This window comes from Podarcis filfolensis (genome assembly GCF_964270895.1).
Source record: "Podarcis filfolensis genome assembly, chromosome: Z".
Taxonomy (NCBI): domain Eukaryota; kingdom Metazoa; phylum Chordata; class Lepidosauria; order Squamata; family Lacertidae; genus Podarcis; species Podarcis filfolensis.
In genome coordinates, this window is record NC_139617.1 from 49566452 (window position 1) to 49594449 (window position 27998).

General features: G+C 44.2%; 1 protein-coding gene across 2 annotated transcripts in view; it reads left to right on the plus strand.

Moving 5' to 3' along the window:
- Positions 1–27998, plus strand: part of NEK6 (NIMA related kinase 6) — a 98149-nt gene that overhangs the window by 67954 nt on the left and 2197 nt on the right. For both annotated transcript variants that reach the window (XM_083597393.1, XM_083597392.1), the window contains exons 6-9: positions 4829–4937; positions 5986–6093; positions 18213–18307; positions 24154–24267. In XM_083597393.1, coding sequence (XP_083453519.1) covers positions 4829–4937; positions 5986–6093; positions 18213–18307; positions 24154–24267 — 426 coding nt within the window. The remainder of the gene's footprint in view (positions 1–4828; positions 4938–5985; positions 6094–18212; positions 18308–24153; positions 24268–27998) is intronic.

Genomic DNA, 27998 nt, shown 5'->3' on the forward strand with positions numbered 1-27998 from the left:
GAAATGTCAGGGAAATCTTATTGGACATGGCATTTAAGAAGGTTGCTAATTGTGGCCTAGTGTCTCCTCCCCTAAATACTTCAACAAGAAAGAAGTATTATCAAGTAAATAACACTTCAGCCCTCCGCTGCTCTTCAGCGTCTCACAGAACTTTATTTTTATTTTTATGCTTTATTGGTTTTAAAAGCAAAAACATAGCACAACAAAGAAAAAGTGTATCAAAAATGTAGTAATATATTCAACAAAATGCAGTCCGAAAAAGAGTTTGCACTTCTTACATCCAGAATTAAGTTAATTCTTCACTAATTCTAGTATGACTTTCTATCTCCCCGCTGTGGTTCCTAGGTTTCCTTTCACTATGCACTAAGCATCATCTCTCCGAAATACAGTGGTACCTCGGGTTAAGTACTTAATTCGTTCCGGAGGTCTGTTGTTAACCTGAAGCACCACTTTAGCTAATGGGGCCTCCTGCTGCTGCCGCGCCGCCAGAGCACGCTTTCTGTTCTCATCCTGAGGCAAAGTTCTTAACCCGAGGTACTATTTCTGGGTTAGCGGAGTCTGTAACCTGAAGCGTCTGTAACCTGAGGTACCACTGTACTCTTTCATTTTGTCTCTGTAACTATCTCCTAATTCAATCTGTCCAAATCTGCCAACAACAATTTATGTTGTTACAATATTTTTTTAAATATTCTCTATATACATTCCACTCTCTATTAAATAGTTGATCGGTGCGGTCTCAGAATCTTGCTGTTAGTCCGGCTAGTTCAGCGTATTCTAACGTTTTGCTTAGCCGGTCTAATTTTGTGGGGGCAGGGCCCCCTTCCCATACTTTCACAATCAAAATTCTAGCCACTACTGTCATGTACTTGAAGATTTTCCTTAGCCTTTTTGGAATTTCATTGTTCATTATGCCTAGTAGGAAGACTTCAGGCTTCTTTGGGAACGAGCATTTAAACATTTTTTTTTAAGTTCATTGTAAATTATTTCCCCCAAATCCCTAATTTTGTTGCAATTCCACCACGTGGATCATGGTGCCTTGCGCCTCCCCACATCTCCAACAGATGTTTGATCTAGATTTATACATTTTAGCGAGTTTAACAGGTGTTAAGTACCATCTGTAGAGCATCTTCATGCAGTTCTCTTTCAAATTGTAACAAGCGGTGAGTTTTACATCCTGCCTCTGCAACCTCTCCCATGTTTCCATTTGGATATTGTATCCAAAGTCCCTAGCCCACTGCACCATAACAGATTTAACTTCTTCCTTCTTGACCTCCCAGTCAAGAAGGAGTCTATACATATTGCAGAGCGGGGTCTTTTTGTGTGTGTGTTTATTAAGTCTTTCTCCAGCCTTGAAATTTCTGTGGAGAAGCCTTTTTGTCTGTCCTTTTGAAATGTTTCATTTAGTTGGAAATGCTGCAGCCAATCAGTCAAATGTGTCCTAATTTCTTCAAATTTCTTTAATCTGAATGTGTTTTCTTTTTCTCCCAATAAGTCTTTGTAAGTAGCCAAATTTCTTCTCATGGTTTTTTTCTTAACTGAGAACGCCTCTGTCAGGGACAGCCACCATGGTGTCTTTGCTTCTAGTAGGTCCTTATATTTGGCCTACACTGGGTAAAGCGATTTCCTAATCACGTGATTTCTAAATCCTTTGTGGATTGCCTCTATTCCTCTGCCGAAGGTCTCTCCTAGGCCCACGTGTTTAATTTGTGCCTTCATAAAATCCCAGGAGATGTTGTCAAACGCCTTTTCAGCATCTACTAACATGAGTACATATTGCGTCTACTAACATGAGTTTATCACTTATATCTTCCAGGTATTCCAAAATATTGATGACATTCCTAATATTGCTATTTAATTGTCCTCCTGCAGTTATGTCTTAAGTTTATAGTAGTAATAGCTTCATTGCCTTGACGCTAATCAGTGTAATTTAGTTCCTTATTTTCTGGAAAGTTTTACCGCTATTGCCACTCAGGTTTTGAGGCTTCTTGCTGGGAGGGGGGGGGGGCGAGACCTTTCCCCTTTTGCTTTCGCGAACGGAATCAAGGGTCCACTTTTCACGCTGCTGCTGCTGCTGCTTTCTTTGTCGGCTCAAGACACCCTCTTGAGCGATCGTGCTCATCTCCAGAGAGCTCAAACGCATGACCTGCTTCGGGATGTGATCAAACCGGAAGTTGCATCTCACAGAACTTCAGTCTGAAATGCCTGCAAGCAGTCGCAGGACTTTCTCATTCACATACTCTTTAATGCTCCAGTGTGGAATAGTCTGTGTTCAAGACAGCTGAGCCTCAGGTGTGGCTGCAGTGTGGCATAGAAGCCATAAGAGTGGTTGAGGCTCTCTGGTGAGAGTGTGAATCGTAGAATGTTTCTAAATTCCTCCCCTTTTCATTGTAATTCTCAGAGAGAAAATGGTAAAGATTGTGTTGTGGCCTAAAACTAACATGGGTGTCAAGTGGAGGTGGGTGGGTGGGTGGGGCCTACAGTACTACTCCAAACAGATGCAGTTCCAGATCTGTCCAGAGAAGGAGAGCACAACGGAAACATGGTCTAAAAGATGTATCACTAGATGCAACCAAAGTCTTCAGTTGCGTTGGTTTAGGTGGACTGGATGACCATTTAAGCTTCATTCCAGCAAGGACATGTACCACTTGGCTTAAAGGTGTATGATTCTTGCAAACAAAGGCTGTACAGTAGACCCACAGCTTATACGTAGTTTCCTTTCGCAATTGCTGCTTTGCGCGGGTGGTGGGGAAATAAATAAATAAATGGAGAACAGGGGGAAACAGATGGAAGGGGCCATCTAAGATCTCACAAGATCTCGTTAAGGCCCCAGGAGATCTTGTGTCACCCACAGCCTTCCAGTGGCCTCACATGACTTTCCCAGAGCTTGGTAGGGTACGATTCGTCACATGGGGGCCACAGTTCCGGGGGGGGGGGGGTTCCTGACTTTATGTTTTTTGCCTTTTGCACTGACCTCCAGAATGTAACCCCTGCATGAGTTTCTGGTCTATCGTGTTTATTATTCTGCTCAGAAAATACAGTATTTTGCTTTCTGCTGAAACGGTGGCAGAAGTTGATAATTAATTCTGAGGATGCTTACACTGTGCAAGGTTGGAATTTGTTAATTGGTCCTGGTGTAGTACCTTGAAAGTCTGATTTTTAAAGTTGATTTCTGTTGTACATGTATTAAGGAAATGTTTGGCAGTGGTGGAAGTCTTTGGAGTTCAGTGGGTGGAAGGGGGAGTAGGTTCAGAGTCTTGCCTCCGTACCTTCTGCCACTCTGGTCATGTTCAGAGTTCCAGTTCCATAGGAAAACAAACATTCAAGAGAGAATGCTGTATAAATTAGGCAGTATATAAATACAAAACTCAGAGTGCAGAATTTGGGATTTCTTGAAATACCATGTTGATATCTGTCTGTCTGTTTAATTTCTATACCACCTTCATCCGAGGATCACTGGGCAGTTTACAATATAAAGACACAAAAATGCATAGCATAGTAACAAACAAAAACAAGTTTTAAAGGCTACAGATTGTGTATTAGCCAAAGGCCTGGGAGGTATAAGTGAGTGCCGCAACCCCATAGTTGCCTTTGACTGGACTTTACTGTCCAGGGATCCTTTACCTTTTTACCTTTTATAAGAGGAATGTTTAGCCTGGTGCCTAAAAATACCGTATTTTTCGCTCTATAAAACGCATCCGACCATAAGATGCACCTAGTTTTAGAGGAGGAGAACAAGAAAAAAAATATTCTCTCCCTCTCTGCACAGCGCCCCTTCAGTGAAGCGGCAGGAGAAATGGAGCCCCTTCCATTATAAGAAAAGTGTGTCTTATTGAGCCCCAATAAGAAAAGTGTGTCTTATTGAGCGAAAAATACGGTAAGCAGAGAAGATGCCAGGCAAGCCTCCTTGGGGAGAGCATTCTGCAAATGGGAAGCCTCCGCAGAAAAGGTCTTTTCTCGTGTTGCCATCCTCTGGACCCCTTGTTGAGGGGGACATGAAGAAGGGCCTCAGATGTTGACCACAGGATCTGGGTAGGTTCATATGGGGAGAGGTCATCCTAGAGGTATTGCAGTCCTCAGCCACAGCATTGTAAGGCATCATTTTATGAACACTCACAGCCTTAGTTACTGCAGTCCATTTGTTTCGATCAGTAGTATGCTACAAGTATGGAATCACAAAATTCTAGAGTTAGAAGGGATCCCAAGGGTCATCTAGCCTGACCCCCTTGCCATACAGGAATAGCAACTAATGTAATCTGGCATCTTGTTTGTTTTTGGGCATCCCAACTTTCTGGGGCGTTTTATCCATGTGCAAACTGCTGTAAAAGTGCTGCCATATCTGATATTAGAGGAGCATTCAGTAGCTTGTTTACTAAAGGGAGAATTCTTTTATAATGATGCTTCTGATGAACATCTTCAAGATGCTGGGTTTAAAAATAAAAATAAAAAAAACAGCAACACACCCCTAACAAATCCTTTTGTTTCTTAAGGCAAAGCACTCCAGACATTTGTTGTTTTGAGGCATTAAATATGTTCTGCAAGGTAATTAACGAGATTAATGCTGATTATAATTGGTGTCCATTCAAAAATGTCAAACCTATTTAAGCATATTTTTCATAATGCTGTTAATTAGTGAATTGCATTGAAGTTTCTATACATAGGCAAGGAGTTAAATGGGAAGCAGAGGCTGAACTACTTTGCCTGATGGTCTTGAGGACAACAGTAAGGTGGCAGCTAATGAACACATTAGCCATGACTGAGGGAGGGGGAGAGAGAGAGATTGAGATTCAGTGCTGTCTTGTTCATCTTTTTGTTTGTTTTCCCTTCACAGTATTTTAAAAAGCAGAAGCGGCTAATCCCAGAAAGGACGGTTTGGAAATATTTTGTGCAGTTGTGCAGTGCAGTTGAACACATGCACTCCCGCAGGGTGATGCACAGAGGTAACATTAATTCACTCTCTTTTCGCTGAATAATAGTATAATGTTCCAATTAGTAAGCGCCTACATTCAAAAACAATTATGCTGATGTTCAGCCATTGCATGCTTAGAGACAGTGGAGCTCGCAAGATGGATTTCTCCTTGTGCCTGATTGCAAAGCGTTCAGTCTGAGCTGATCAGCAGGATTATGGAGACGAGGTGCCTCCAGTTGCCACAACGGAAATTCGGTAGAAGTGTCACAGCATCTATTTAGAACAGCATCGGAAGCACAATGCCGGGACCAGTGGGCGCAGGGAATGCTAAGCCAAGCTCTTTTCCCTTTCTGAAAGAGAGATGCTTCGGGAAAACACAAATGTGTAACAACAGTTGCTTGTCCTCGTGCTGTCCTCAAGTTGGTTTTCCCTGCTCTTGTCCTGCTCTTCCAAATTCTTTTGCTTCATCACCAAGTTCATGAGGATTTTCCTTTCACCCCACTGCAGGCCCACGAGGCTGTTGTTCCTTTCTCTATTTTACAGATGAGAAAGCAGCCCTAGGGAGTCCCATCAGTCCATCCTGGCTATGACGACACCCTCACCAAATACCATACTAATATTTCTATAATAATGAGGCTGCAGTGGTCTTCCTAGGAACTCATTCCAATCTGAATGCAAGCAATTGTAACCTGGAAAGAGAAAATATTGTTGCTAATTTTAGTATTTTGTCCAGGTGCATGCTTATTTTTATTGCTATTTTCCTCCAAATGTTCAAAATCCTTAAAAAATAAAACTACCCTTCAAGAGCATAACGGCGCTTTATGCTTTTGCAGTGTTTTAAGCCAGACTCAATTTTCATTTGTTGTGGGAAAATATGTTTATCCTTCCCCACAAACTTCCTTTCTCCTGGTGTGTAAAATAGACTGGGAAAGCATCAATAATGTGGCTTAGGAAATTCAGTTTTCAAAGTTCTGTACATGCATACCTAGTCACTCATCCTTGGGGAGGAGGTTGTGGGCTGTGATGGAGCCCAAAAAAGCCCTCTTGGTTTGACTTACTTTCTCTCTTCTGTCTTCCAGACATAAAGCCAGCCAATGTGTTCATAACAGCCACTGGAGTTGTGAAACTTGGAGATCTTGGACTGGGCCGCTTCTTTAGCTCTAAAACTACTGCCGCACATTCCTTAGGTAACATCCTTCATGAAATTGTGCCTGAGTGACAGTTACCCAATTCACCTGTCTGAGTGAGAGATTTCTTGGTCACGTGGTAGTTGCTGTTTTTTTTACCTATTAGTCATTAAATTACATGTTTTATGACCATCAGCTAAGATGTACAATATGCTATTCTGCAACATTACCCCTGTCAGCCAATATTTATTACCTTCTACTTTGAGTGCCTTGCTTTTTGTTTTGTTGGAGATCTGAAACACCATTTAGAAGGTAAATGAATAATTTGCTATGAAGGCTCAAAAAGAAAAAAAATCTCTTCTCATTCCTGAATTGTGGAATGGTTGCTGGTGTAATTGCTATTGTTCTTCACAAGGGAATTCTGAAATCACAGGCAGACCTCTGACTGTCTGGTGTGATGCAAGTAATATAACAGCCACCTTCAGACACACATGGAAAGGACTATTTACTGTGGCCAAGCAGTAGGTCAGATCCTAACAACTTTCTGTGGCCTCTGATGGCTCTTCCTTTGTTTACATGACATTCTTCTACAGTTTAAGATCAAGATGGTTAAAGGAGTCTGAGCAAGTCTTCTGCATGCGCTAGGCCTGCTTATAGACTATAAGCAAAAACAGGTTGTGACTCTTCTTTCAGATAGCGGCGAGGGGATGCAACTCAGAAATTGGACTGCTTCATATAAAGGTTTTTGTGCATTATTCATAAAGCCACAGATACCTATTTGGTTCATACTGTATAACTTTAGAAGACTTAATTTATTGGCTATCAAGGATTTGCTGTTTTCAGTTACCTGCTTCCACGTATCCTGTGGGAAAATGCTCTCTGAATGATCCCATCCTTGTGTCGCTTGCTCCCAGTGCAAACTCACCTGAGGTGCAGTATGACTGCCTTGAGACGACAATACAGTGGGACCTTGGTTTAAGAAACAGTCGGTTTACAAACTTTGCAAAAGCGGAAGTAGTATCTTAGTTTGTGAACTTCATCTGGGTCTAAGAACGGAATCCGAAGGGTGGGAGGGCACTGGTGGCGGGAGGCCTCATTAGGGAAAGCGCACCTCGGTTTAAGAACGGTTTCAGTTTAAGAACGGACTTCCAGAACGGATTACCGTATTTTTTTGCTCTATAAGACTCACTTTTTTCCTCCTAAAAAGTAAGGGGAAATGTGTGTGCGTCTTGTGGAGCGAATGCAGGCTGCACAGCTATCCCGGAAGCCGGAACAGCAAGAGGGATTTCTGCTTTCTCTGTGCAGCGATCCCTCTTGCTGTTCTGGCTTCTGAGATGCAGAATTTTTTTTTCCTCTTGTTTTCCTCCTCTAAAAACTAGGTGCGTCTTGTGGTCTGGTGCGTCTTATAGAGCGAAAAATATGGTACGTTTGTAAACCGAGGTACCACTGTGTGAAGTAACATATTGAGGTAACAATATGAATCCAAGGAAGGATGAAACTTCTATGACTCTCTTTATTCCATTTTTCTTGTTTCTTCATTATTTTTATCCACTCCAAACTTGTAGAATGATGTGGACTTTGTATATCCTTCAGCATTGATCAGACTTCCAGTGTGACCTTATTTGACATCAGCAAGTGTAAACTCCTTCACACTTTGTATTAGTTAGTTAGTTAGTTAACATTCTATCCCTTCTCTCAAAGGAGCTGAGGCTAGCAAGCACATCTGTGATGAAATAATACAATTAGAAATTTAAAATTTTTTAAATGTTTAAATTTATTTATGATAAATGTAGCATTTATTATCAACATCTAGCTGTTTTGTATTAAAGGTTTTTTACAGGTGCAGTTGATGTCCACTTTCCCTTTTGGTTCCTGGCATCTAGTTCATAAGCTGTCCATTTGGCCTTACTGATTTGCGTTATCTAACTTGCTTGTATTGAACATGTGTTTCTGAGATTGCAAGGTTGCATGCCATTGCAGCACTGTGGGAGAAGAAGTATGGTCTTTGGTTGCTATGGAAAGTATGCCTGGGTGCTCTTGTGAATTCAACAGAAAATGGCAAGGATGCTGTCTTAGTGGTGTATGTGTGGTCAGGCTGGGCCACACCAATGAATTTCTCCCTTTCAGAACAACTTAAAATTGCATTAGATGTGGTAAAAAATAGGATCCTTTTATCTCATTTGCTACGCTTAGAATAATGAAATTAAGACTTTGGACCAGGCAGTCATGAGGAAGGCAGGAGACCAGTGTCAGTGCTTTTAACGGAGCACTTGCTGAAGCCCCTCTCTTCCTCCTTGGCAATGGCTAGGCTGCCCTTCTGGAGAAACAGTCTCCGAGCAGCAAAATTAGAGTGCTGGAATGCCAAAGGATCCTGAGTTTGGTCTTGCACTGAAGCGCAAGCCTGTTTTGCAGCCAGAGAAATGTTTCATTTGAACATCAAAACAACCCCTTGAAGTTCAACTCATCTTCCTTCACTTTACTATTTTTATTTGCTCCACAGTAGCACAACCTCGGGTTTAGTTTAATCTGGAAATCTACATTTTGATAGACATTAGGAAATGCATATGCACAGCGACTCTGCTTGCGATACTGGAATTTTTTCCCCTATTTCAGTGTTGCCCTGGCAACCGTCCTAAACTCTAATATCTAAGGCTGCTGACCCATGAATTGAGTGCAGGGCTTATGCAAATAGATTCACCTATTTTTCCTCCCTTTGTATTTGCTAACATCAGACTGGCATAAAAGGGCATTAGGCAGTACCACAACTTGTCTGACAGGTGTACTCCTGGCTCTGGCAGCACAGACGCCTCCATGTCAGAAATGGAAGCCATAATTAGAGCAAGGAACAGAATGAACGTCAAACGAATTACCCAGCAGCAGATCATATTTGTCAGGAAGGATTGCATACATAAAAATTAAGTGACAGTACATGCCGGGGTAATGAAAGAAAAATGAAAGATTTGCCCATACGCTCCTCGCCAGATACAAGCGAATGTCTCGGCTCTGCACGACAAATTACACGGCTGGATTTCGAGGCTCCTATTTCTTCACCACAAATCTGCATTCATAAAGCAAGACAGGGGTGAGGCCCACTTAAATAAATACCTGACAGCAGGCTGGCAGAATAAACTTAGGTGCACATCATTCCACATGTTGAGTCCTTAATGCTAGTAAACCCCAAACCTTATTCAAACATGGGAAGGGAACGTGTCGGTCTCACTGGAAAAATTGTGACATTGGCTCATTGCAAGCAGTTAGAAAATCCTTAGCAAAGTCTAGGCAGTGTTCTGCAGATGCTCCCCCTTTGACCATCTGCCTTTTGCTGCTGGAAGGTGAGACGTTCTCCTTCATATGTCAGGATCGCCCAGTTCAGCTGTAGTTCAGTGAATGCACTTAACGGTTTGCTGGGAGATACTTGACTTGCAAGTTCTTCCAGGAAATAATTGTGGGATATGCGGACCATGTAATACAGTGACCAGCCATAGAAGCTTTCCAAACTAAGGATTTCATACATTTGGTTGCCTACTCTTCTTCTGTGTTTATTATGTACCAGGAACATTTAATTACTATGCATTCAGACTTGCACAGGGAGGCACCTGGATTTTCATGGGATGCTGCTAGAATAGCTTACGAGTAACTATGTTAGCATTGCAACCCAGTGTTGAAATATACAATGAGTTGTCACTTTTAAGAAATTACTATGTGAGGCACAGTCCACAGCTGCATTTTTTAAAGAGTCTTTTTTCAATAATGGCATTCTTTCTTTGTTTTGAGGAAACCTGATGTATAGCCTTACTTCCCAGATGGCAAAAACTGCTCTCATGCCACAGATACCTTACAGGATTTGGTCTTGTGTATTTACTCTCTCAGAGGACAACTTTTGTATTGGTAGTGTAGAAAACTGCAGAGATGTGGGATTGGGGAAGTGATGTGTGGTCAAGAGAGTCTTGGTAACACAACATAGACTAAGGGACTCTCTAGTCCAGCATTTTGCTCTCCTAGCAGTCAACTAGATGTCCATGGGAAGCCTGCAAGCAGGATCTAATGGCCGTAGCACACGCCCATTTGTGTTCCCCAGCAGCTGGTATTCAGACTGTCTGATACTGGAAGTGATATACAGCTATTGATAGCCAATGGGCAGCAGATGGAATCTGTACAGTATTATTAACCAGTGGACGGGGCTGGACAGCATCATCACAGACTGCTTGTGGACTTCCTAGAAGCACCTGGCTGGAAGCAAGACCCTGGATTAGGCACACACACACATTGATCTGATCCAGACTTATGCCCCTTAGGTTTTGTTTCTATTTCTGTCCAAAGAGAACATCAAGGTGTAAACATCCTGTTGCTCCTCATGCCAGACCAGCTTTGTACTGTGGACAGGTCCCTGGCTAGAACAGGAAGACTGAAGGTGCCTCTTTGTCGGCGCATGAGCCCACATGTGTGAATGGCGGTTCTGTATAGTGAAGCCACCCTTGGTGCCATTAACGTTTGGGCTGAGGGCAGGAGGAACCAAGGCTTTTCCGTCCTGTATTTAGGAACATATGAAGCGGTCTTATGCCAAGTCAGGTGATTGTTCCATCTAGCGCAGTCTTGTCATTGCTAACTGGCAACTGTTCTCCAGGGCTTCAGGCAGGAGTTTTTCAGCCTGACCTGAAGGTGCTGGTAATTGTACCTGGGATTTCCTGCTTGCAAGGTGGGTGCTCAGCCACTCAGCTTAACTCCTGACTTCTAATCAGCAAAATATGTTTTGCTCTATAAGGCTCACTTTTTCCCTCCTAAAAAGTAAGGGGAAATGTGTGTGCGTCTTATGGAGCGAATGCAGGCTGCGCAGCTATCCCAGAAGCCAGAACAGCAAGAGGGATTGCTGCTTTCACTGCGCAGTGATCCCTCTTGCTGTTCTGGCTTCTGAGATTCAGAATATTTTTTTTTCCTCCTCCAAAAACTAGGTGCATCTTGTGGTCTGGTGCGTCTTATAGAGCGAAAAATACGGTACCTTTTGAATAGTCTTGACAGAGAATTCACTATGCTTGTTCTGTACAAGTTAGCCATGTCACAGGAGTTAAGATGTAATGTCTTTTTAAAGAAAAAAATAAATATTAATGGTTTACCAGAAAAGAGGAATTGTAAAATATTAATTTACTAAAATATTTTGATACAGTCTTATTTTGTAGACAAATTTAAAAGCACCAGATGATTTACAGTAGGGAGGTGAAAAAATGGAAGATTTTCCTTTTTTTGCAACATACGCCTCAAGAAACTTATTTTTTCAATTTATACCTGAGTGTTGCTGAAGAAGCAGCGCTCCTTGTAAGAGGCAGGCCAAGAATGTTCAGGCTTAAATGACCCTGAATGTCTCTCTCTAGCTTTGGAGGTATACCATAACTGAACCAAGAGGCAAGTGACACTCTAAAACTCAGTATTCCTAAAAAACAGTTGTTTTGATGGCTGGAGCTTTGTAGCAGTTAGGCATCTTCTGAAGGGAGCATTCTTTGACTTTTTCATGCGTCATGAACATGCTTCAAAACTTGCAGGGTTTGTCTTGATAGGAGCAGAGCATCTCTGGAACTCACTGCTGCCTTAAGCAGCTTTGCCCCTTCAAGGCCCTCTTGTATCTTGGCTTGAAACTGGGGAAGGTCAGAATTTAGGGCTACCTTAGGGTGGTGATTCCTGGGGAGAAACTACATTTTTTGCATGGTGAGGGTAGATAACAGTTGATTTAAATTATTATTATTATAATTATTATTATTTTATTAATGTTTTAGTATATATATTTTTTAAAGCATGGTTTAAAAACAGAATTTAATGCAAATATATAATTGAATTGAATTAAAATTGAATTTATGATTTTTTTACAACTGTTTTTCTTGAGAAAGAAAAAGCCATTTTGGCTTGATATTATTAGAGGCTGAGGACTTGCGGCATCCACTGATTCCCTGCGTGATCTTTCACTCCGTTTTTATGTCTAGTAACTATCTGATCTCTGCAATTGGCTCACAGTCAATAGTCTAATTATTTTTTTAAAAAAAAGTTTCTATAGTTTTTGCAACAAATTAGCATGCATTTCTAATCAGGAAGTTTTTGTCTAATTAATAAACAGGGTTTTAGAATTCTAAATCAGCATTTTTGTGATCTAATAGCATATAGTATAATAATAATTATACTATAATAATATAATATATAATAATAAAATGAGCACTCATCTCCTGCTCCTCGGCCTGCTTATATATTTGGAGCTAATGCTGTGGTTTAAACAATCAGCAAGAGTAGGGAAAAGCACTTCTAAATTTTGAGTGTATCCGTTCAAAGGAAGCAAACATCAAATTGATGTTCTTTTTACAGAAGTCATTTGGAGCTACATCTCTTCATGCATGTTTCATGTTTGGACCTCTGTGTCAGCATTTAGTTTCTGACTATGTGCATAGGTGTTTGAAAACGAAGTTGCATAGTATAAGTAGTAGCTCCCCTTTTTGTGCAAACTGTGAAGTAGGTCAGCTATACTGTTCCCATCTTGTAATAGGAAGCCTGAGACCATCTTACTGGCCCCAGTGAGTCCATAGCAGAGACTACTGAACCCAAGTCTCTTGTCTGGTTATCCACGTGGCTGCCTATCATTTGTATTGCCCATTAAAGTACATAAAGCATAAATATGGCTCTCCAGCCTTAGACATTTTATTTATTAAATCTATGAACAACCCTTTTTGCCCAAATTGGGCCTTCACAATAGCTTATGAATAGCTATGGAAGAAATTGAAAATGCATGGGCTAATTATCTAAAAACTAAATTAGCTATGTGTATGGCAGATCTTTTGTGTAGCCAAATGGATTGTAAATCTTTACTTATTTATGTTGTGGCATGTGGAGTGTGCCAGTGGAACAGAAAAAACACCAGACAGTTCCAGGTAGAGTCACTTCCTTTACTGACAGTATAGTGCAGATCCACAGCTTGTAGGCATGCAGTTGTATGTTGCACAATTCTTCCAGCAGCTCACAGTCTCCTTGCCAGGTTCCAACAGGCTAGGCTCTGGCCAAGGGCAGGAGGGACCAAGAGCAAACTGACTTCAAGCCAATGCTTTTTTTCTAAAAAAAAAATCTAGGGGTACTCTCATTTTGACTCAAGAAAATCACTATTTTATAGTTCAAAGCGGGGAAAATAAATACAGTAATTGGACAAAAGTACAAAGAACATGCATTACCTCATATTACACAGCTGACAGTAACTTCCACATCGGCATGAGGTTGTGGGCACTAACATCTTCCTCATTCCTCTGCTTGCTATTGTGCCATCTTTTGTTTTTACAGAGGTCATCATTAACTTTACACTTCTTTGGTGGCTGTGATAATGAAAAATACTCATTTTCCTATTCAGATTTAAATACTGCCCCTCAATGAGGCCAAACTTTCATCAGTAAAACATCACACATCCACATTCCACACTGCTTCACACATTAAATGCCCGCTTCCGTCTGAGACTCAGGAAACACTGGGAAAGGAAATGAAGCCACCATGGGGGGGAGGGGCAGCGGAACTGATGATTCAGTTGCTGGAGAAGAAACTTAGCATTTTAAAATTTTAGTTTCTTCTCCTGTTAGATTCACAAAACATTTAGGGATATGTGTACCCCTGTATTCCCCCCCCCGAAAAAGCACTGCTTGAAGCACAAGTAACCATGCTTTAGATTGCGCTGAGTCACTCTCACACGCTTAACTAGTCGCAGGTACAGGAGAAAGACACCCAGGTGAACCAGCACACCCTTATACATTAGCAATTTATTCATCTTATTTAATTAAATTTAGAAACTACTTGATTGTACAAAACTTCAACATGATTTACAAAGAGAATAAAAGAATAAAATTATCAGCAAAAACTTTAAAACAAATATTTAAAACATTTTTTAAAAAATGTGATCAGAAGAACTGCAAACAAAACACGCATCAACATTTACATATCTAGGTAGACTTACCTAAACAAAAATGTTTTCAGCAGGTGCTGGAAAGAGTACAGTGAAGGCACCTGCCTGATGTCAACAGGCAGGGAGTTCCAAAGGGTGGCTGTTGCCACACTAAAAAACTGTGTCTCACAAATGTGGAACGCGTCTTGTATGGCACCTGTATCAGGAACAGCTCCACAGATCAAAGTGGTTGAGTGCAGCATATGTGGTTGAGTGATCTGAAAGGTAAACTGGCCCCAATTTGTTAAGGTCTTTCTATGCTAAGAGCAACACCTGGTAACGAACTGGCAGCCAGTGCAGCATTCTTTGCTGACTGCAACTTCCTCACAAAGCGCAAGGGAGGCTCCACATAGAGCGCATTGCAGTAATCCAGTCTTGAAGTAACCTGTGCATTAACTATTGTAGCCAGACTTTCCCAGTCCAGGAATGGCCGTGGCTTCATACCAATTGCACTTGGTAAAAGGCACTTCTAGCCTCTGAGGCTACCTGAGCCCCCAGTGACAAAGGTGGATGCAGAAGCTCCCCAAAACTGTGAACCTGCTCCTTCAGGGCAAGTGCCACCCCATCGGCTCTGCATGCAGAAAAGGCTCCAGGTTCAATTCATGGCAGCCTTTCCAGGTGGGTCTGGGATCGTTCTCTGCCTGAAGCCGTGGACAGCCACTGCCAATCAGTGTAGATGATGCTGTGCTAGATGGGCCAATAGCCTAACCTGGTGTATGGCCGCAGCCCATGTCCCTAGAGTCCAGCCATGCCCAGAGCATGCAGCAGCGGGGGCTTCTTATGTTCCTGTGAAGTTTCCCCTCTCAGCCTGGGCGGATTGATGGTAAAGTTCTGATTGCACACCAGCCCTGCATACATGACATAACCCATAAAAGGTGCTTTCAGCAGCCCAGCCCAGAGTAGCCACCTGTCCCTCAAAAGAACCCATACATGAAATCTGACAACTGGCTCCCAGGTCTTCATCCCAAGCCTTCTCGTTCCATAGGCTGTTCTTCCACCCCCAGGATTCTTGTCTTCTCTGCCATGGAAACTTTCTGGTTAATAGCCTCTGATTAGCCTCCTCTTGTCAAATTGGCTGATGTGATGCGTTGCTGAGTCCTGGCTGATTAAATCGGAAGTCTTGTGCACTTTCCTGGAAGATGCTCATTACAAGAGATCCCCACTTAATGCTGGACAGGCCAGGAAGACAATTGGGCTTGTCAGTCTTTTATCTTGGCATTTATTTAAAAAATAATACATTTTCCCTTCTCCCTCTTTTGAAGCTCAGAGATCTGCCTGTTCATTTCTTTGCTGACAGCACCACCACCACGATAGGCAGATGCCCAGGGTAGCCTTAGCAGGCCAGGGTGACAAACAGGCTGTTCCACAGACCTACTTCCCGTAATAGTACAGTTTAATGTGCAGAAATCAAATTAGGAATATGGCGCACTCACCCGTAACATAAACACTGTCGTTCTGCTTTGATTGAATGTCGTTTTCAGGCATTATTTGGAATGACAATTTTATATTGAACAAAGGATTGCACAACTGCAGAATGCAAAGCAGCAACTTTCCAAGTCTCCTCAAAAGGACTCTGGTGACCCAAGACTTGTGTTCTGATTTCATGAATGCCAGAGGCTCTGCCTTTGCCCCCAGAGTGCTCTGGACTCCCCAGGGTTTGGGTAGGTGTGTGTGTTTCCTCACACACATTTTCTCACTCCCACTGTTGTGCACAGGTTCACTCAGGGCTCAGTGCCTTTGAGCGTGTGCAGAGCTACTTCACTAAGGATACCGCAGGAAAGGGTTATAGAATGTGTGTCTTCTGGATAACAAAATCTGGTGTTTAGTGGGCCCATCCCCATCCTCTCCTTCAAAATCAAGCACTCCCATGAGTATGAGTCCTGCTGGGCCAAGGCTGCTTTAATTTCAGTACAGAAAAATGTACCTAGTAGGGCTTGAAAATAGGAGGGGACAGGAAAGTGAGTAGGTTTTATGGATAGAGCTGTAAACCTCCATCGAGGAGGCCAAGAATCAAGGGTCTTCTTCTCTGCCTGTGGGTGGTGTTAAGCAGATCATTCTCAGCCTCTTAAGAATTTTTGTGGATATGAATAAGAGGATGACTGTAAGATCAGCACAATAATAAAAAGTGCTACATACACAGTTAATGCTTAATATTTTGGAGCCATTGGGAATGTTCAGTATTAGTCATGCTGGGTATCCAGGTTCAGAAGAGACCTTGGGTGTTGCCTTCTGGAGAGGCTTCAGATAATCCATTTCTACTGCAGCAGTTGACTTTGACTTTTTCAATTTTAGGAACCATCAGGTTGGGAGGGGGGACCTGTGGCCCCCTAGATGTTGCTGCACACCCATCATACCTGCCTATTGAGTATGCTTACTGAACCTGATGGGAGTTGACGTCCAACAACACATGGAGGGCGATGATTAGAGCATGATTAAATGATTGAATGCATTTTGGAAGGAGACAGCAAAATAGTCAATGATTATATGCTTCCCTTTCGTGAAGTGTGCAGTTAAGAACCTAGCCAGACAAGGATTTCAAAAGCCAGCACCCAGCCTTGCCTCCTCTTAGTATTCTGCTGTCCTGATGTGTGTCTCCCTGTGTAGTCCATTAAAAGAGGTGCTAGCTAATGAGCACACACACTCACACATTCCAAATCCGGCTTCTGCGCTGCTGCACAGTCAGAGCAGACCTGGGTCAAGGGCTCAGATGAAGTAGACCTCGAGTGAGTATTTTATCTCACTTGAAATGCTGGTGTGGGCACAGGAGGGAGAAATGGAGGCAGGCATGTTAAACAGTGTGGCTTTTTTTTTTTAAAAGGCTGCTCTTCACAAGGAATGAGCCTCCCTCTTTGTTGACCCAATTCCCAACCAGAAGAGATGCTCCTTAAAATCACACAACTTTGTACTGAGACTAGGATATTGATAATTGGTTCCTAGCCGCTGTCAAAGGCAAAAGCCCAGTAGCAGGCAGCTGGAGGAGAAAGCCCTTGTTCCTCTATTACTTTAGTATATTCCAGCTGTCCAGAGGAGCCAGCGAGCTTAGCTTGGTATATTTCTCCTCTGTACTCCAGGCTGGGTTTTGGTGGTCTTGGAGCTCACACTGATCTGGTATCTCCTGTGTTTCCAGCATCAAATGTCTTGCTGCACTGAACTTGTCAAATCCTTGAGAGTTTTTACTGCACTCTGACTGCCTATGTTATCAGAGGTGGGGCTAACTGAGGCTATCATGCTTTGCCTGAAGCAGTGGCAGTGTCCCCTCTTTAATGGGCTTAAACTTTGAACTGCTCCCTGCTGTGTCAGTCCTTAATTGTTCTGAACTGCAGGCTCCCAAGAATGGCAGGAGTGAGTGGTTTGGTGCAGGGATTTCATAAAGACCAAAATGGCCAGTTCTGTTGCTTTATAAAGAAAGGTGTAAGCTTACACCACCATGTGAGAGCCTCACTGCCTTTACACACGTCGTGTGTCCACACCCAAGCAACCATTCATACAGCCTTTATGCACAAAGCAGTATACATCATTTTGCCCAGAACCCCTTATTACACCTGAGTGGCGGCTGTCCAAAGCTTCTCCCCACTCTGGTCCTAGAGCCCAGCATCCAAGGCTGACAGGTAAGCACAGCATCAAAGCTAGCCAATTCACATATATCAAACCAAGTGAATATAAAACATGAGCTCATTCTTGCAACAATTACTAATTAGTTTGGGGTTATCTTAACTAGGAAGATGGCATTTGCAGGCCTTCCAGAACGTTTGACCTTTGGTTCAGCATATGATTCCGATCCTATTCATACTACAGATGGACAATGGGCCGATCTGGAACAATTTTTTGGGGGGACCAAATCACTGAACCCATTGTCACCTTTGGCCTTGGATTAATGAGGACCGGAGAAGCCATTTTAATCTGTGCTTTTGTCCTCAACAGTCTGTCAGGGAGATCTTCTATTTAATGGCAAATTGAGGCTGTTAACTTTTAGCAGTTGTGTTGCTGAATGTGGTCAGTAGGAAAACGTGACCTTTGGTTTTGAGATGGAGTCTTCCTCAGAGTATGTGTTTTTCTTAATATATCCATGTTTTTATTTCCTAGTCTTTAATTTCTTTAATGTCAAGTATCCTGTTGCTCCCACAGCTTCTGGTCCGTTAGTTTGCTTACAGATTTGCTTACAGATCATCGCACAAATGGTGCTCTCTCTTCAGAGAGTGATCTCTCTTTCTGGGCTTGTCTCTTGCAGTGGGAACACCCTACTATATGTCCCCAGAAAGGATACATGAAAATGGCTATAATTTTAAATCGGACATCTGGTCCTTGGGCTGCTTATTGTATGAGGTAAGTATCACTTTCATGTTTATGCACAGTGTGGAAAAATGGAAATAAGTGGCAAATGAATAGTTCAGAGAATAAAACTTGCCTTCCATTCTGAATATCACGAGTTAGTAGACTGTTGGATGAGTACAGACCTGGGGAAATGCCAAATTTTGAGGAGTCCATACAGTGCCTAGGATTGCTGGATCTTGACCAAAGAAGGCAAGAATCAAGGACAAAGTCAGATTCCTGTTTTGCAAATCATTAATTACATTGCCCAAAAATTTGGTTCTGACACAGAGTTTAAATTCATGCTGTTTAGTTTGTGTGATAGTGAGTTTCAGAAACTTAAACTGCTTGCATCTTTGGGTTGGTCACAGAGGATTCATGCTCCATCCATACTTAGTATATTACTTAGTCCTGGGCTGTTCTCAAAATACCCTGTTGCAACTGTGCGCTGGTATAAAAGTGTAACTTGTTTTAAACTATAATTGTCAACGTGAGTACCATGGAAGTTTTGAAGGAAGTTATGTATGATTTGTGATGTGGTCTGAGAGCTGCAATGCTCAAGCAACCGGTGGTGTTGAAAGTGCATGTCTGACCCTGAACTAGAGCATTGATGGCAAGGGCGGAGGAACATCCCAGGGGGTTGCCTCTTGGGTGCTCTTCTGAAGCTTCCTGTGCATCAATGTGAGCTGCTTTTAAAACTCAGTGAGAGACTTGGTGCCAAGAGCCCTGGAAGAGCAAGCTGCTTAGGAACCCCGGGGTCTGCCTGCCTGCAGATCATGGTCAGGGTAGCCTGTAGGGTATTACTTGGAAGGTAGAGTTCCAGTGGTCCTTGCGTTGTGTTGTGTTTGTATTTGCATCAGCCAATGACAGAATGAATTGCAATAGTTTTGCCTTTAAAACAACAACCTGGAGAGGAGGGGAAACAGTCTCAGTTAGGAACTCAGGTGCTGCTGACTCTGCTTTGAGGTCCAAGGGCAGATGAGAGAGACCTAAGAAGACCCATTTCCCCAGAAGACAGTCTTCCTTGCTGGGTTTTGAGCTGAAGAATCTCAAAAATATTGGGTGCAGGAGGCCGTCCTAAGTCAGATAAGAGCCGTGGGGATAGTGCTGTTCCTTCGGGGGGGGGGGGGGCGCTTGGCTCACAAGGTGTAATGAGATGCTTGTTGGACCAGGCAGTGTGCTGCTGTTGGGGTTTCAGGTCTGAGTCATCCAGCAGCTCAATAGGTGCTGATTAATTTGTTGGCAGTGTGCAAAAGCACCATGCAGGGTCCATCAAGAGGGAGAGAGAAATATCGGTGTGGAGAAGTCAATAAATGAAATCAATGAGATGCCGTGGTAGGGATTGAGTAGCCTTTGAGAGAGCAGCACAGCGTGACTCGTAACAGCCCTCTGCTCCTCTTGCAAGAGCTCTGCTGCCACTGACTTTGAAGTCGTGGGTGATGGGAGGGATTTCCCTTAAAACAGACCTAATCAAGGTAAGTCATCCAGTTGCTCCTGATGTGTCCAGAGTGAGCCCTCAAGCAGTCTCCCTGGTGCACGGGGGGGGGGGGGTCCTCAAGGGAGCCTCTGCTTCCTTTTTTATGCCCCCCAAGGAGACACACTGCTTGCTTCTGAGGAGTGGACCCTGCAGTTCTAGGCAAGCACTTTGAGTTGGGCCAGAAAATAACTGTCAGCCAGTGCAGTTGGGCCCAGATGGGTGCAATATGCTCAAACCATCTTGCCTTGGTGATGAGGCTTGCAGGGGGAGGGCAACAGTCCTCAAGCCGAGTGTTACTGACAAAGAAGCAGGTATGACTCCTTGGAAGATGAGTTTTGACTATATATTACTTTTGTCTCCTGCCTTATTGAATTGCTTTTTATTTTATTCTTTTGGTATTTTGTGGCTTTCAAATGTGTTGCGAGCCACCCTGAGCAGTTCTTGAATGAAATAAATACAGGGTGGTGGTTTCTGTGAGCCCAAACAGGCTCACTCAGCCCATTGTGTCCTGCTCAGTATCATTAGGATGGGCAAGAGGAAATGAAAATGCTTTCCTCTCCGTACTGCCATCGTTAGCAGTTCTTAGAACTATAGCACTAGGTGGGAGTGTGTTTTTGTGTCTACGGTTGCTTGAGTGTCTTCTAGTGCGGAAAGTACAGCAGTGTGACAGTCTCTGAAATCATCCCCCTTCCCCAGTATTGTTAACTCTGAAAGGAAGAACCCCCACAGCCGGTCTCTGCCATTCCCACCAGTGGAACTGCAACCTTTGTGGTTCACTCTTCTGGGAAAGCCACAGTCACAGGTGACGCTGCTCTACCCCAGGTGGCCCTATCCCTGGTGTGCCTGAAAAGGACCTTCCAGTTTATGTGCCTGAAAAAGACCTTCCAGCGATTATGTTTGTCTCAGAAACAGCATGAGAAGAGGGTTGGCTCCCTCAGAGCGTGTTTTGTCTTTCCCCACATTTGTCACCTTCCATAAATGGTGGCAGCTTGTAATTAAGTCAGGCTCTCTAGTCAGGCCTTGATCACATTTAGGTCAGCAACCAGGAAGAGTGTTCCTTATTTCTGTGTGTATATCTTAGTATATTAATTCATAATTGCCTGCTTTTCAGTGACTCAGGCCCAAGTCAGTTCTAAGCCAGCCATGGCACTTCCAGCTGTAATCTTAAAGTTTCAGTTCAGTGGAGATAAGCGTATCTGCAGATATTGTTCCAAGGAAGCATCTTCTCAAATGTGGCCAGCCCTGAACAAGCCCCGTCCTGCCCACTGCTTAGTGGCAGTGGAGGCCACCAAAGATGTCAGTGTCAATACTCTGTTCTCATCCACATGCCTCTGCTCTTGCTTTGTTAAAAATAGGGAAAGCAGCGGTGGACTGGGCGGAAGAAGCTTTCTCTGTGCTTTTTGTTTTTGATTATGTTGTGCAGATAAACTGGGGGAATTTTGTCTCCAAGTAGCCTAGAGGCACACATGCCAGTTGGAATTCACTTTAACATTATTTGGGCTAGGGTGTGTGTGTGTGTGTGTGTGTGTGTGTGTGTGTGTGTGTGTGTGTGTGTGAAGCCAGATAATGCCACTTAAACTTGACATTTACAATCTCACATTGATTTATATTAAATCTTATCAAAATAGTGGGAAGGCTTCACCATCTCCTGGGGATCTGTCATCAAGATAACTTGCAAGGGATAAAAATAAGTTCTCCCTCTCCTGTAAATAGCTGCAAGCAATGGCTTTAGCAATACTAACAAGATAATCAATTTAAACACAGGGAGCAATTTTTATTTTCTTAGACCAGTCGTAGAGCATGGTGGTCAGTTTGAAACGGGGATCCAGCCATTCCACTGCAATTGTTCTAATCCAGATGTCAAAACGAAGCCTTCAAATGCATCTAAGCCACAGACCTCAGCCAGCCACCTTGGCCAGTCCAGTCACAGGAGTGAGGGGGCCTCTTGCTCAGTGCCTCAGATAGGCTGCCCTTGTCCGTAGATGACAAGAATGGGGGAACAGGGCTCTGGCTAGCACTGCTGGGAGTCTTGCTGTTGTGTTTTCAGATTTGCCACTGCAGCCATCTCTCAGGATACGATCTGGGGATTTGGTGCAGGCTCTGTGTGGGCAAAGGAGTCTTGAATAGCCACCCTGCGCTGGAGGGGTTGGAGAGCTGCCTGTGTTCAGTGGGTCTCAGTGGCGTCAATGGCTGACTCCCCATTCCCAACACATCCCTGGGGTGGGTGCCTCCCCCCCCCAACACACACATGGAAGGGTGTATGAAGCAGAATTGAGGCCCGTGACTAAAGCTGTGCTGTTGAGGAAATGAAGTTTTAATATCACGGAAATCCAGTTTGATTTGGGCACCTTTTCTTAATGGATAAATCAAGGGACCTCTGCCTCACTGCCAAATTTCTAAACTGCCCAAATGGATATTGGTAATTTGTCTGTGTTCTCTATCAGTATTGTTTATAAAAGTAATAAATGGGTGAGAAGTGTCTTGGAGCAACTTCTCCCCCCCCCTCCTCCTCCTCCTCCTCACTGCATTAAAAACAACAACCACAACAACAACAGCAGCAACCACCTTTGCTGGGAGATTGCTGATTGCCTGCCAAGAGGCAGATTTCTTTAGGTCGCTACCCCCTGTGCATGATAATGAGCAAAAGACTTAACACTTTTCAAATAGACCCTCCCTATTAAAATAGTGGCTCAGAGCTGAGGCTCCACAAACACAAATAAAAAGAAGTGGTGGCTTTGCCGATCTGCCGCAGCTTGCGGCAAAATGGTCTTTAAAAGATCTTCTAACCGGAGTAGATAATATCCACAATTATCCAATAGTGCTTCATTAGGAGGAGGATTATTTCATTGTGGAGGGGCAGCTTGTGACAGCGAGAGTGACAGGGAGCCCTTGAATAGCATTATGGATTAATAAGCAGCTGGGGCTCCGTGGGGGCCGCATGCTGAGGGGACGCCGCTCTCGCTTGCCGAGCCTCTGTGCCACTCGCTGGCGGCGCTCGCTTTGAAGACCAACCTTATTAGAGCCGGATGTAAATGGGGAGCGGGGTGTGTGTGTGTCTTTGGCTCTCTTCCTGGAGATGGAGGCGAGGGGGGCTGGCCTTATGCTTCTGCTGAGTGTGTTGTTGGGGGCACGTGTGTGTGTGTGTGTGTGTGTGTGTGTGTGTGTGTGTGTGTGTGTGTTTGCTTGCTCCCATGCCTGAAGAAGAAAAGGTATCTGGGGTGCACAGGGGCATCTTATTGCTGCTTTTGTACTTTCGTGAAGTTGAGCAAACGGCTGAGCTGCTTCTCTGTCCTGCTGAAGTTCAGGTCAACTTCTAGAATTTGCATATTTCTTTGGGTTCGGAAAGAGTTTCAAATAGGAAGCAGGATTTGACTGAGGAGACATGGGGCTGTATGTAATGCTAGTCCTTCTCAGAGTTGACCTATTGAAGTTGATGAGCATGCTTAACCTGGATTCATTAATTCCAATGGGTTGACTCTTGAGTAGGGCTTAGTTGGATGCAACCCATTATTTGTTTGTTTGCTTGCTTGTTTGCTTGTTTTATTGTTTTGAAAGGCCCTTTCATGTCATTAGCCTTGTTGCTTGACTCTTCTGCGTGTGTTTACAGTCAGCCACACTGCTTGTTTTTAGTGGTTGGGTTTGTGAAAGAAAGAAGCAACCGCAGAATTTTTTTAAGCCGCTGAGGGTGAATTAACAAAATATCCAGCCGGATTATCCTCTGCCATCTCTGAAGTTATAAATTGCTTTGAATGTATAAGGGCTGTGCGATTGGCTGTCCAGCAGACACTTGCAATGCTGCCTCACATTTCTGCCAAGCCTGCATAAAATGTTTCCCGTGTGCAGGGCAAGTGTCTCTTCTGCAACCAAATGGACCAAAAAAGTGACAGGGCTGTTATGTAAGAAGTTGGATCTCTCTGTACAGTAAACAAGGTTATAATTTGCCCTTTGAATGAAGCAAACACAAAATGTTTCCATCAGCATGAAGCAGGAGTCTTTACCATTGGCAGAAAAGTTTGCACTTGCTCTTCTCAGGCCAAACCTGTGGCTCAGAGATACTTACAGAGTGGCTGCAGATCCAGCTCTCTGAAGAGGGGACAGCTACTGGAGGTTGATGGCATCTCGTTGAGCATGAGCTACCCCACCAGGATGCAATGGCCCATCCCAATGCAATGCTGGGGAGTAGCCAAGGACACCTCAAGAAGTTCATTTGCAATGGTTTAGTCCTTAGGACCTCCTGGAAGAGCCACCCGTTTATTGGCAAGTTTCCAAGTTGTGCTTGTGGAAATGGTCACAACCAACTTGGGTGCAACTGCCAAGCAGCAGACCCGTGCGAACTTCAGTTGGTCCTCCCTGTATTGCTTATTTTCCAATATTTTCTTTCTAGATGGCAGCTCTCCAGAGTCCCTTCTATGGCGATAAAATGAACCTGTTTTCGCTCTGCCAAAAGATAGAGCAGTGTGATTACCCCCCTCTTCCAACCGAACATTATTCTGACAAGGTGAGTAGCTTCAGCTATACTCTCTTGGTCCCTGAATGGAAGGAAAACGCACACACAAACACACACATGGCAGGGAGCTCAAGAGTGGAGCATCTTCAGGCAACTGCCTTGGCACATCCTCAAAGCCTTTTCAGAAGGGAGAAATGCCTTCCTGCTCACACAGCTGCATATTCAGAAACTTTTTCTAATCAGGTACCATAAAGCAGCAAGTGAGATGCTCACGGAAAGCGGAGCAGTGCTGAGGCAGCAGGATGGGCGGCACCGGGATGCCTAAAGCTTGGTTTTCCTTCTCCCGTGCACAGCGTCGTGTGGCTGGGCCCAGATGTGCTGCAAGTTGCCCCGTGGCATCTGCTGAAAACTGGCCTGTCAAATGCTGGACCAAGTACAGCCCTCAGGGGATCTCAGCATAAGCTTTGAGCTTCATCATTTGTGAAATGCAGTGTTTTAAGAACAAATGGAAGGAGCACCTGGTGGGAGAGGGTGGTCGACAGTGTTCCTTCCTGCCAATTTTCCAGATGCATACCTAGGGTCCCTTGCACCCTTGGCAAGGAGCTGTATTGGCACCCACACATCGAAAAAAATCGCTTTCCTGCAATAGCCACATTAGAAATTACTACGTTTTGTGCAGCCCAAGTACTTGAAGTGTTCAGTAGGAGGTAAAAAAATCCACAGGCTTTTATATTGCAGTGCAAGGAGGTTGGGAAGCTTCTCTGTTGTTTCATCTCACCACAACAGCGGCAGTGCATTGCCACACACATATTCACCATACATTCTGTAGTCCGATAGGTGATTGTGCTGCCAGCACAGGTGCGCCTCTGCAGCTTTTAAACAAATATATTAACCCTTTGGAGTTGGAAAGCAAGTGATGAGATCAGGGCAGATGAAAGACCCAAGTGCGCTTTCAGAAGTCTGCTGCCTCCCGCACACCAGTAGCTTCTGTAGTCTTGATTTTAAGGAAATGTGAACCTGCTTGTTTGGTAATGGAAGTGGGGGTGGGCATAAATGCCAGAGAAGGGGCACAAGGAACAAGCTCTGAATTCAACACACACACACACACAACTTAAGGGGAGCAAGGTGACCAGTATTCCAGCAAGTTTTTTTCTCTGAATTCAGTGTGTAAAAAGCAGATCACCATGAATGCACTGGGATCTTGTGTATAAGTGGCTGAGAGTTTGATGTGCAGGCGTGGGGGGGGGGAATGAGTTGTGGCAGCCTGTGCACCAGGAGCAGGCAGTCTTCAGCATTCCAATCAGCTTGTTGCAAAATTTGCCTTTCCTTGCACCGCTTCTCTTGGCTGCTAAGTCCGGAGCATTGCTTAGCTGGAAGGGCAGAGTGTGCCTGAGCAGAGTTTCCAGTAGGCAAGGAGAGGTGGTTCCAGTGCTGTGTCCTCCTCTTCAGAATAGAAGGAACATCAATATGCACGTTAGCCCAGGTCTTGTACGGTGTCCAAGTTGTAGGCTGTGGCATTTTTTGGCACAGAGTTTCCACCCCGGCTGCCATATGCTGCTCCTTGGCTGCTTCTCTGAGGAAACTGGTCATGCACATCCCTTTCCACACTGGAAGGCTTATGCTAAATGGCCCTGGCTGCTGCTGGTCCTACTTTGGACAAGTGCCTGCATTTCCTCTCCCCTTCCTGATGTGCAGGAGTGTTGATGCAGCCATGCCGGCCCCTCCTGGCAACTTTCTGGCTGCTTGAGCACGATTCCTTCTTGCAGACCACTCCTGTGGCCCAGCCAGGTTCATTGTCTTTCCCTTCGCCTTGCTGCTGCTCCAGCTTCTTGGAATCTGCCTTCTGGCAGCAGGAATTAGTGCAAGTTGACAGATGTGTTTCCTGTCTTTCCAATTACTGTCGGTTTGCCTCCCTCTGGCAGTGCTAAAGAGAGTGTGCAGTCTAGTGATACAATTCAGCGTGAGGAGGATGGTTGAGAGCTCAAATAAAAGTGGCAGGTCCCAGAGAACTCTGTTCCAGATGGTGCATTTGCATGCAACAGGCCAGCACACTGGGTGAATTGCCGTTGTGTGAAACTGCACCAGTACACACACACACACACCCCCCACACACATTCCTAGCCATGTCAGTAAACATTTAGTCTCTGGAGTATTGAGTTGGCACTCCATAATGATTCATTCTGTGTGGGTCAGGAAAATGCTTCATGGTGGGGGGGGGGGGGAGTCTGTGCTGTGAAGTTGTGGTGCCTTGCTGAAGAAGAGGCAGAGGAGACTGGGAAGTGATATTTGGCGGTGGCTATAGGATATTGTCTTTGCGAGGGGCAGTGATGCAGGTGGCCTCCCTTTCAGGAGAGACATTGGATGAGCAGAGCAGAACAAGACAAGGCAGCCCTGTCTGGAGTGGCTCCTTAATTCCTGACAAAACGCCTTCCATGTCCAGCAGTGTCTCCCTTCCTAGTTACAAGAATGGCTTCCTCTGAGGACATGCGGACAGGGTGGGGGGGTGGGCTTGGTTATTCTCTTTCAGTAGTGTAGAAACACTCATGACTGGTTTGCATTTGACAAAAGTACAGAAGGTGATCTGCAACCATCAGAAACCATCTTCAATTGACCCTCTTGCTGCCTGGAAACCGCTTTTTTTTACTCCTGCGAGGATCTCTGCCTGATGCATGGGACCTGATTGTGGATGGTCAGGCTTTTAATTACCATTAAAATAACTGATTCTATTGCTACTGGCAGGATGAGAGAAGATCAGAGTCTCAAGGCTCTTTCTCTCTCTCTCTCTCTCTCTCTCTTTCTTTCTCTTTCTCTCTCTCTCTCTCTCTCTCTCCCCCTTTCTTTCTCCCTCTCCCTCTTTTGCCATAGGGTGTCTAATCTGCTTTCAGGGGCTGTGCAATTAAAAGCTCATCTTTCAAATGCAAAGTGAAAAGGGGTGGGAACTGGAGCTGTTTTCTACACTTGCTGTATTATACAGCAGTGTTAAGAGGGTCGCTGTCAGGCTATCCAGTCTGATTCAGCCTTTGCCAACTTGGTGCCCTCCAGATGTCTTGAACTGCAACTCTCATCAGTCCCAGCCAGCATAGCCTAACAAGCAAAAAGCTTTGATATAGGGAGGAGCGCCTGCAAGAGCGATTCCTTCTCCTGTGCTCTACATAGCCTCCGCCGCCAGGGACTGGCTCAGTGAGATTATCTGTAGACTTCTCCATCTACCCTGTCCTCTGGTATGTAAGTGAGATGTCTATGTGAGATTCCATTAGGCTTCTTCACCCTCCTGAATAATTCCTTCTGCATGGTAATTCATTCTCACCTTCAGGTGGGTTTCACTGCCTGGTGCCTTCTAAGTTTACAGTTGTCACCATCCCTGGCCATTGGCATCGTTGGTTGGTTGGGATTCCATCAACATCGGGGGGTGGGGTGCTGCTGCTCTGAGTTTGGCATATACCCAGCTATTCCAGTTGTACATACAGGAAAGTTAGCTAAATATTCATTAGGTCCTGGCTCGGCTTCCTCTCGAGCCAGAACCTCAACATGTCATTCTCTTCACCACCAAACACAGAATATTAACAGAATGGCAATTATTGCTAATGAGGGCTTTCACATTGACCTCCCTCTGTAGATATATACTTCTTGCATCGGATACTTTCCAATATTGTCAACTACTGCAAAACCTGAATGCCTGAGCCATTTTCTGATGGTATGCCCAGGCCCATTAGAGAGGTAAAGGGAGGTGGGGTTGGACTGAGTATTGAACAGTGAGTGTGGGAATATTGAAACCTGCATCT